General features: G+C 42.7%; 1 protein-coding gene across 1 annotated transcript in view; it reads right to left on the bottom strand.

Moving 5' to 3' along the window:
• Positions 1 to 11,220, bottom strand: part of MYOCD (myocardin) — an 86,941-nt gene that overhangs the window by 57,616 nt on the left and 18,105 nt on the right. The window contains exons 3-4 of the mRNA XM_006863439.1: positions 10,379 to 10,454; positions 864 to 1,025 (exon numbers count right to left, since the gene is read on the bottom strand). Coding sequence (XP_006863501.1) covers positions 864 to 1,025; positions 10,379 to 10,394 — 178 coding nt within the window. The 5' untranslated portion in view covers positions 10,395 to 10,454. The remainder of the gene's footprint in view (positions 1 to 863; positions 1,026 to 10,378; positions 10,455 to 11,220) is intronic.

Below are 11,220 nucleotides of genomic sequence, written 5' to 3'. Positions count from 1 at the left end.
TGTGGAGTCTACGGGTATTGTCATTTCCACCTCAGTGTGGAGGAAACTTAGGGCCAGAGATGGGATGAGACTTGCCTAAGCATCAACACTCGGCACCTAAACTGGGCTTGAGGTCAGGTATTCGGTCAGACGGAGTCAGGCCCAGTGTTCTTTCCACTGCACCAGTCCAGAGGCTAATGAAGCGATGCAAATGGTTAACGCCCTCTGCTGCTAACCAAAAGGTTGGAGGTTCGAGTCTACCCACAGGTCCCTCGATAAAAAGGCCTGGTGACTTACTTCCAAAACAAAAAAATCAGCCACTGAAGACTCTCATACACATGGAGGCCCCAGGAGTCAGAATGGTCTAGACTACCCTGGTCACAGAGAGCTATGACTCCTGAGCAGGAGGGTGAGGATGGCCTCATAGGACAGATGTTCTGAGGATTCAATTCCATCCCATTCTCAAATGGCCTGACTATAGCAAAACTAGTCTGTGCTGACCCAGCTTGCAAAGGGATTTTCCAGGCTGAGTGGAGTGAACGAAGGTTTCTTCCTGACTCTCAGAACCTCTGCTTATGGGGAATATATTGGAGTCCTGGTGTGGCACTGTGGGTTAATACTCCAGACTGCAAAGTCATTTGAACTGCAAGGTTGGCAGTTCAAGCCAACAAGCTGCTCCTTGGAAACCCTATACAGGGTTGCTATGGCTTGGAACTGAGTCCACCACGGCACTTACCAGCAACAAGAACATTGGGACATCAACCTCAGGCTTGACTCTAATCTAATGAGAGGGCCTCCCCATCAGATCTTCTCAGTGTCAAAGCCTCACCTCTGCCCTCATGGCTCAGAGCACCAAGGGAAGGCAAGCCATTTATTCTAGCTACCTTTGATGGCCTCTTTCACAGCAGAATCAACCGGAAGTATATTCTTCTCCACCAGCTCCAGGGGCCCTGGCCGGAGAGCAATCTTTTCATTAAGATCATCTGCAAGTCGGGCTCTTTTCAGCTTCATCTGAGTGGATGCAATGGATCTTTCTGCAGTGGGGGCTGAAGGGATGAAAGGAAAAGGATCAGTTCTAGAACTGTGGTGTCTTTTTCCATAAAGGTTTGTATTCTTTTGCTCATTGTTATAGAACATTGTGTCATACTGTGCTCTACCATCCTAATAATTTTTTGATGCAATCATCATTGCACATGGATTAACACTAAAGACCAGATACTTCCAAATAAAAACAAATAGAGAATCAGGCACACTTGTTTCGCAAAGATTTGGGGGTGGGTGTGGGGGGCGGGGGGAAGCGCCATTTGGCAATTCTAAAAGCAGGCAGTCCATGGGGTTTAATGCACTTGCTGACCTTGAGTTACAGCATTTGGAAAAGGATGCACAATTGGTTCTGTAGTTTCTGCAGCAGGGTCAGCAGCCAGTAAATCTGACCTAGGGAGGTCACTGGAGTCCCTAGATAGTGCAAATGGTTAATACACTTGGTTTCTAATTGAAAAGTTTGAGGTCCAAGTTCACCCAGGGTTGTTTTGGAAGAAAGACGTGGCAATCTGCTTGAGAAAAATCATCCACTGAAAACCCTATGGAGCCTGGTTCTACTCTGACACACACGGGGTCGCCACGAGTCAGACAGACTTGACGTCACTTGGTTGATTGGTTGGGTGTTGTTATAGTGGTTAGTTGCAGCATTTTTTTTTTTTTAATGTTTTTATTGTGAGATTTACATGGGAGAACATCAGCTTTACACTCATCCTATGGCATTTCGTTTCATTGCAATGATTACAATCCCCTTCATGCATCATCAAATAACCAAATGGTAAACCTCACAGGCCTGCCCCCCCCCCAGTTGCCAGCACACAGCCCTTCTCCCTCCCTGAGTCCAGTGTCCCTAGCCACTCCATCTGTCCACATCATCATCTCTGTCTCCATCCCTGGCATCACTACCTCTCTGGGGAGGTTGCTCTCTGTTCTTTTCACTTGATGGTCCCAGGGACCTCCGCTCCTGGGCTGCAAAATCAATCACTCTCCTCCTTTTTGTCAAAAAACATCTACCTCTATATTTCCTACCCTCACAGTCAGTCCTGATGACAATTATTCACTATTGTACCATAAGAGTCTTATCTCCATTTCCTTGCGCCAGAGCATGACTTTTTAAGGGTTTTAGACTTGCTGATGGACTCCTGATGTGGCACTGTAGGATAAGCACTGGACTGTTAACCACAAGGTCAGTGGTTCAAACCCACCAGATGATTCTTGGAAACTCTACACAAGGTGGCTATGAGTCAGTACTGACTTCACAGCACTTACAACAACAAGAAGACTCGCTGGTAGAGACTTAGTGGTGTAGTTTGTTACCCAATGGACTGTAACTACAAAGTCAGCAGTTCAAATCACCAAGCCGCTCAGCTTTCTGCTCCTATAAAGAGGTGAGGCTTTAGAAACCCTATACTGGGTTGTTAAGGTTCCGAACTGACTCGATGGTACTTAGCAACAGGCTTGTCAGTGCTGTGGTAATGGGTTGACTCACATATCTAGGTCAGCCATAAGAGGAAAAAAACCCAGACAATCAGTCCTTTAAAATGGTTACTTAATCAATTAAACAAATGGATTTTTAATGTTGCATTTATCCTATTGGTGATTTCTCATCATCTGCGTGTGAGGAAGGTCACTTGCAAAGTCTTAAATCCACAACCATACGGTACTGACATGAAACCTCCTCTCTAAATTTAGGCCCTGAATCCTTTCTATGGAAGATCTTGGAGGAGAATCTAGCAACCAGATGTTATTATAATGAAGAACTAGAAGTTGAGATTCTATAGAAGTTTGCAGTTTCCTTCTAAAATTTATGTTTTTAAGAAAAATGTCCTTTTTATTGGTTGTAGTTAGCATATATGTTGCTATTAAGTGTGGTCAAGTTGGTTCTGACTCATAGCGACCCTGTACAGGGTTTCTGAGGCTGTAAACCTTTGCAGGAGCAGAAAGCCTCATCTTTCTCCTGTGGAGAAGCTGATGGGTTTGAACCACTGACCTTGTGGTTTGCAGTCAAGTGCTTATCTTACAGAGCACATATGAGGGGGCTTCAAAACATTTTGTGGACAATGGAATCAAAAGATAGTGGAATTTTTCCACAAACTTTTTGAAGGCTTCTCATATGAAACAAAACATTTGCCATTGCAACATTCCTGACACGTACAAATGGGTTTCGGGTGAGTCAATCCTTACTCATGGTGACCCCGTGTGTGCAGAACAGAACTGCTTTATAAGATTCTCAAGGTTGTGACCTTTCGGAAGCAGATGGCTAGGCTTGTCTTCCAAGGCACCTCTGGCTGTGTCTGAACAAACAATCTTTTAGTTAGCAGCTGAGCGCTTGACCAGTTACACAATCCAGAGCGTCCTCAGTGTCTTCTAAGAAATGTAAAAGGTGAGATATTTACAGAAAAACCTCTTAGATGTCCTGCTCTAGCTTTATCAAACTATACTAGCCCACCCCTTATGTCTGGAGGTTAACATAAATTCTCCGCAGAGCAGAGGCTGGGATGTCTATATGGTTGAAACAAGACAAACTTGTCTAGAAGTCACATTTGCAAAACCCTTTACCAAAAAAGTGAGGTTCCTAATCTCCAATCTTTTCCAAACCATCCTATCATTGTTCTTAAGTGCTGATCCTACAACACCACACCTGCACTTTCTGATCCCTTCTGCACAGGGATAATTTTCAGAAAATACTGATTTTCAGAAAGGCAAGATGTTCCTTTCAATGCAAGTCTTTCAGTCTGAGTTTGCAGGCTTGTTGCAAATGACCTCTGCCTGACTCTATGACCAAAGATTCCATCCCACACCGACCACCCGGCTGAGCAAACGATTCTACTCTAGGACCATAGTTACTGAGTTTGCTTTTATACCTGTGTTTTCCCATTCTAGAAGGCTTCTCGCCTCCTTTCCTTCACTTCTAGCCTTGATCCTAGCAGAAAGTCTTCCTAAACACGCCCTCTGCCCCAAGCCATTCCTTTTTTTTTTTTTTTTTTTGATTGTCTCTAGCACTTACAAGCAATTGAGCCTTAATCTCATATTTGTTGTTGTTAAGTATCATGGAGTCAGTGCTGACTCATAGTGACCCTGCACAGGGTTTCTGAGGCCATAAATCTTTACAGAAGCAGAATGCCACATCTTTCGTCTGAGGAACAGCTGGTAGTTTTGAACTGCTGACCTTGAGATCGGCAGCCCGACTCATAACCATTATGCTACCAGATCTCCTCAATCTCGTATTGCTGCCTCTGAAATTAGACAGGGAACTCCTGGAGAGCTGGGGTCATTTGTAAACTAGTGAATCCTTGGTGCTTCAGGGAGCTGATTCCCGATTTTAGTTGGGGAGAAGAAGGAATTCAATGAGAACCAGTAGACAGACATAACTGGGGGATCTCATGGTTCATAGCCTGATATTTTAATTCAACACCATTGTTAAGTGCCCTTGAGTTGGTTCTGACTCACAGAGACCCCAAGGAACAACTGGTGAGTTTGAACCACTGACCTTGCATTTAGTAGTTCAGTGCTTATCTTACAGCACCACACCAACAGCCATATAATATTATAATTACTGAAGCATGAAAAATGCTACTTTTTAACTTCAATATTGAACTCCTGGTGTTGAGTTGGCAGTTCAATCCCACCCAACTGTTCCTTGGAAACCCTATACAGGGTCTCTATGAGTCAGAATCAATTCTATGGCATTAACAACATGTTGCTGTTGGATAAACACTGGACTATTAACCACAGGTCAGCAGTTCATATCCACCAATTTCTCCTTGTTGTTGTTAAGTGCCGTCAAGTCGATTCCTACCCATAGCTACCCTGTATAGGGTTTCCAAGGAGCAGCTGGTGAGCTTGAATCACCAACCTTGCAGTTCAAATGACTTTGCAGTCTGACACATTAGCCCACAGCACCACACCAGAAATCCTATAAAGGGTCGCTATGAGTTGGAACTGACTTGATGGCATTTAACAACAAGAACATGTACTCATTGTCATAATATGGAAAATACTAAAAATGTATCTGAAAGTAAATGCTAGTTTTGGGAAACTTATCAGTTAGAGTCAACTGTTTTTAAATAGGTAGGTGTCCTTTTTTGATTTTTTTTTTTAAAAGCTATTTATGTTGCTTGCCATACGTACTCATAGATTTCTTTTTCTCTGAATTTGACTATATAGAGAACTATATGTTTCGATTTCTTCTCCCAAGAATTTCACTTTATGTATAGCTGTAAGTCTTTTCTCATTAAATGACTATTCCTTGCAAGACTTATTTTAAGTAGTTGGAAGGTATTCAATTGTATGGATATCCCAAAATCTATTCAGTCCATCACCTATTGTTAACATTTCACTGTTTTCAAGTTTTGTCATCCTTAATTCCATGATAAACATCCTTGTATTCAAATCCTTGTATGTCTGGTTATTTTCTTTGGATAAAATGCTAGAAATTGAATCACTGGGTTAAAGGGGTGGGCACATTTCTGGGGAGCTTGATACATGTTGCCAAATTGCTCTCAAGAAATGTTGACCTAACTTGCTCTCCCACCAGCAGCGTATGAGAACGCCTGTTTTCCCATACTCTTGCCACATAGTAATTTTATTTTTAATCTACCAACTTGATAATTGAAAAGTCTGTATGTCATTTGAAATAGCATTTCTTTGATTATTTGTGTAGCTGTGATTTACGAAGATGCGGAGACAGCAGCTGCTCTCAGTCTCCTTGATACCATGGCGATGAGGGAAAATTTATCTTTGTCACCTTCTTTGGGAAGCCACTCTCCCTTGTCCCTTGGAGACTTGGTACCGCTTGGCTGCCTCTTTCACATCAATGCTTCATATCTCACTGAAGACTTCCCTGGAATTCAGCACTGTTCTCTTTTCCTCACCCCATCAGTGTTCTTGAGCATTCTGGAAACAGTTCTGAGAATGTCTGAGAACATTCCACCTATATTACAGGATTGCAAGAGGCTAGGTCTTGAAAAGCTGGACTTAAATCAGGCGTGATACTGATTGAAGGACCAGGATACACCATTTTCATTATATTTCAGGAATGCCATGTTATTTAAAGCTAATGTAGCATCTTGCAAGGAAATCCACATGCTAGACCTATACTATATTCAATGCTCTGGACACCCACTTCCCTTGGCCCACAATACTTTTTGACCTTTCGCTACCTGACTTAGTTTCTGTGTTTCAGTTCCTCACTCCTTTCCTCCCTGGTCTGATTTAGATGCTCCTCTTCTCTGGTCCTCTCCCACACACCCACAAGGCCATGCACCTTCCTCTCCTTTCATGACGGATTGTAATTGCTGAGTCTCCTTCTGTCTCCTCTACTTTACTCCAAAACTCCTTTGTGGGCTGGGACCTGTGTCTCATCCCTGTATCCACAGCAGCCAGCCCCCAGTAGACGCCCAACACAGTGCTTGTGAAACATAGAAATAAAGTGCGGTGTTAGAGTTTGCACTCTTGGAAGGTGGGAAGAAGCAGTTGAAGGGATTTCCAATCAGTGATGTTAAGTCCCAGAGCAGGAACAAGTGTCTCCTCTTTAATTTCACTACCAGATTAACCCATTTCACACTCGAGGTTCAAGCTCACCAGCTGATTCTTGGAAACCCTATACAGGGTCGCTATGAGCCAGAACCGACCCAATGGCACTTTACAACAGAAGCAACTACAGTTGAGACAACTCTATGGGGAAGCGGGTGACTGACAGTAATATTGTCCAGATTGCCATTTCTTGCACACCACGACTTACTTTCCATGGAACCACAAGGGCTGAGGTCTCTCAGCGGTGTCACTCTTGGTGTCACCATACCCCTCACCCCCCACCCCCACCATGGTCTTCCTCCTCTGTACCAGACCACACAGAACTCTTAGTAAGGCTTACTGTCAACTTGAACCATGTGAAAAACATAGTGGTAAATTGCTTAAATGTACTATTTCTTAGATCATATGAATACTAACAACAAAAGTGTTTTATAAAATCTTTCTACATTGAATGGCAACATTATTAATTACAATATGACTCGTAACTCAGAGGAAGCCTATTTTGACTTTTCTCCTTTTCCTTGTAATTTTCAGAAAAGTTACGGATATGGACTCGTAGATAGTAATTGCTATAAGATTGTAATGAAAACACTGGAAAATGCGACAAGATCAACGACTATAATAAAAACACAGCAGGTAACAACAACAGCATGTGTTTGTAGCATGTGCAGATGAATCCATGTGATTTGAAGCATCGTTGTGATTGGGCAGTGATGACTTCTTTAACTTGAGCACATTAGAAGGTTCAAAAATTATATTAACAGAGAGTTTTAACCTTGTAGGAATATTTGTACATGTATGAGCAGGGCTTGTGAAAAAACGCTTTTGTTGTTATAACTAATTATTGTTGTTAAGTGCCATCAAGTTGGTACTGACTCAAAGCAACCCTTTGCACAACAGAACGAAACAATGCCCGGTCCTGGGCCAACTTCACTATTGTTGCCATGCTTGAGCCCACTGATGCTGCCATTTGGCCAATCCATCTCTCTGGGGGTCTTCCTTTTCTCTGACCTTCCACCTTACCAAACATGATATACTTCTCCAGCAACTTGTCCCTCCTGACAATATGTCTGAAGTATGAGAGACGATGTTTGGCCATTCTGGCTTCCAAGGAGCACTCTGGCTGCACTTCTTCCAAAACAGATCTGTTGGTTCTTTTGGGAGCCCATGACACTTTCATTATTTTCCTCCAACACTACAACTCAAAAGCATCAATTCTTCTACAGTCCTATTTATTCATTGTCCAGCTTTTGCATGCATATGAGGTTACTGAAAAAACCATGGCTTGGGTCAGGCGCACCTTAGTCCTCAAGCTGACATCTTTCCTCTTCAACACTTTAAAAAGGTCTTGTGCAGCAGATTTGCCTAAGGCAATACATCCTTTGATTTCTTGACAGCTGCTTCCATGAGTGTTGATAGTTGATCCAAGAAAAATTAAGTCCTTGACAACTTCAAAGTTTTCTCCATTGATAAGAATGTTGTTTGTTGGTCCAGTGGTGAGGATTTTTATTTTCTTTACATTGAGATGCAATCCAAACCAAGGCTGTGCTCTTTAATTTTCATCAGCAAATATTTTAACTCCTCTTCACTTTTGGCAAGAAAGGTTGTATCATCTGCACATCACAGGTTGTTAATGAGTCTTTCTCCTAACTGACTATAGGTATATTTTTTATTAAAATTGCATTTTTGTTGAAACACTGCACAAAAATTTTATGTCCTTGGGGTCATTGTGGTTTCACCCCTTCTGTCAGTGTTACTGGTTGCTGGCCTAGCCTTCCTAAGGATGCCATTGGACTCATTGTTGTTGTTATTAAGTGCTGTCAAGTCGATTCTGACTCATAGTGACCCTGTATACCGTTTCATTGTTGTTGTTATGTGCTGTGGAGTTGGTTACGACTCATAGCGACCCTGAATAGGGTTTCCTGAGACTATAAATCTTTATGAGAGCAGAAAGCCTCATCTTTCTCCCGCGGAACAGCTGGTAGTTTTGAACTGCTGACCGTGAGATTAGCAGCCCAATTCGTAACCACTATGCTACCAGAGCTCCTTAGGGTTTCATTAGGAAAGTAAAATCAAGTTGTTACTATGGAAGCAGCTAGTGAGCCACAGACACTCCCATTCCAAAGTGAATATAAATTTACACACACACACACACACACACATTCTAGGCTAAAAGCAATTGGCAACAGGTGGTGGACATTTCCTATGCACAGGATATTTTGTTAAGCCATTTATAATACAATACACCTTATTCAATCTTCATAATTACCTTAAGAGGTTATCTTCATTTTACCACTTTTATATCTCTATTTCAAAACTACCAGCTGTTCCGTGGGAGAAAGATGAGGCTTTCTGCTCCTGTAAAGATTTACAGCCTCGGAAACCCTGTACAGGGTCGCTATGAATCGGAAGCAACTCCACGGCACATAACAACAACAACAGCAAATACAGTTAGGAGTAGACACTTGTTGTTGTTGTTAAGTGCCATCGAGTCGGTTCCGACCCATAGCGACCCTGTACAGGGTTTCCGAGGGTGTAAATCTTTACGGGAGTAGAAAGCCTCATCTTTCTCCCGCGGAGCGGCTGGTAGTTTCGAACCGCTGACTTTAAGGTTCGCAGCCCGATTCGTAACCACTACGCTACCAGAGCAGGGTCGCTATGAATCGGAAGCAACTCCACGGCACATAACAACAACAACAGCAAATACAGTTAGGAGTAGACACTTGTTGTTGTTGTTAAGTGCCATCGAGTCGGTTCCGACCCATAGCGACCCTGTACAGGGTTTCCGAGGGTGTAAATCTTTACGGGAGTAGAAAGCCTCATCTTTCTCCCGCGGAGCGGCTGGTAGTTTTGAACTGCTGACTTTGAGGTTCGCAGCCCGATTCGTAACCACTACGCTACCAGAGCAGGGTCGCTATGAATCGGAAGCAACTCCACAGCACATAACAACAACAACAGCAAATACAGTTAGGAGTAGACACTGGGTGATGTAAATGGTCAACTGCTGACTGAAAGGTTAGAATTGCAAGTCTTCCCAAAGATGTAGGCTTTCTTTGGAGACCAAAGAAAGACCTAGAAAACGAATTCCAAAAAATCAGACACCGAGAATCCTATGGAGCACAGTCTTACTCTGATGCACACGGGGTGACACAACTCAGAATCAACTCCCTGGCAACTGTTTGTTTTGTTTTATTTTATAGTTAGGAAGTGGCACAGTTGAGATTGGAATCCATGCCTGACACCTTCTTGACAATTACAAAGTCTATATAATGTAGAATTGTTAGATACCAACTCAAAAGTGGAGTCCTGGTGTGGCGCTGTGGAATAAGGCACTGAACTGTAAGGTTGGTTTGAGCCACAAGGTCGGAGGTTCAAACTCAACAGTGGATACTCTACACAGTCAGGTCAGGATTATGTGTTGGCCTAAAGGTCAGCAGGTCAAATCCACCAGTCTCTCTGAGGGAGAAAGATGAAGCTTTCTGCTTCCGTACAGATTTACAGAAACTGAGGAGCAGTTCGACTTGCCCTATTTGGTCACTACAAGTTGGAACTGACTCAGTGGTAGTGAGTTTGGTTAGCAAGTAGAGACAAAGAACTGTAGAAAAATATCTCACTATTCAATGGACAGAAGTCCTGCTGTGGCACTGTAGGATAAGCACTGGACAGCATGGTCAGTTTGAACCACAAGGTCAACAGTTCAAACTCATCAACCACTCCTCGGAAACCCTACATAGGGTCGCTATGATTCGGAACCAACTCGATGGCACTGAACAACAACAACAATGTTCAGTACGTTCCACTTGGTTTAGGGTTTAGTGTCGCTTACCTTGGAGTATGTGCATATTAACCAGGTCAGCACGTTCAGATTTATTTCTGACCTTGTGTTTCAGGTGGTCCTCAGCCTGCAGAACACAAACACAGAAAAAATTCTGCTATCAACTTCAGTAAATAAGTTGTACAGTTGAAAAAATCTCAAGTTCTCTCAAAGGGAAAAAGTACACTTTTTGGTGTGGCATTGTGAGATAAAACATTGGACCTCAAGGTGGGTTTGAACACATGGTGGGTGGTTCAAAGTCATCAGTTGCTCCTTGGAAACCCTATACAGGGTCGCTATGAGTTGGAACCAACTCGACAAAACTTAACAACAGCAAGCTGTTTTCAAAGTTTTAAAATCATCTGTGGATTGGGGCACCTTATTTGCCATTTTCCAGCAGCTAAAACTATTGAGTATTTGCTATAAATTTGAGAAATTTCTCTAGGGCTGTCTTAGAAGAAGGTCTTCTAATTTTTGATAAAGAAACACTTAAGAGTACTTGTAGGATGGACATATATGATTAAGAGGTCAAAAGATTTCATAGTTGCCAGGGCTACACATTTAAATGCCTCCAGGAGCCAACCAAGGAACATAGTAATGCTATTGTGATGGTTCCTACCTGCTTGTACTAAAACCAATGCTACTCTAATCCCACTCAGTATTGGAATCAGTAGGATTTCCAGAAATCCATCCAGAAACATTGCTGAAATCTTTCTTGTAGAATACGACAATAAAAAGTCTTTCTTCCTTTACTCACTGGACTTTTCCCTTCTTGTTGTTGTTAGGTGCTATCGAGTCGGTACCGGTCCATAGCGACCCTATGCACAGCAGAACAAAACACTGCCCAATTCTGG

The sequence above is a fragment of the Chrysochloris asiatica genome, unplaced genomic scaffold, assembly GCF_000296735.1.
Source record: "Chrysochloris asiatica unplaced genomic scaffold, ChrAsi1.0 scaffold00054, whole genome shotgun sequence".
In the NCBI taxonomy this organism is placed as follows: Eukaryota; Metazoa; Chordata; class Mammalia; order Afrosoricida; family Chrysochloridae; genus Chrysochloris; species Chrysochloris asiatica.
Note: the sequence above shows the minus strand (reverse complement) of the source record. Positions and strands in the feature narration are given on the sequence as shown.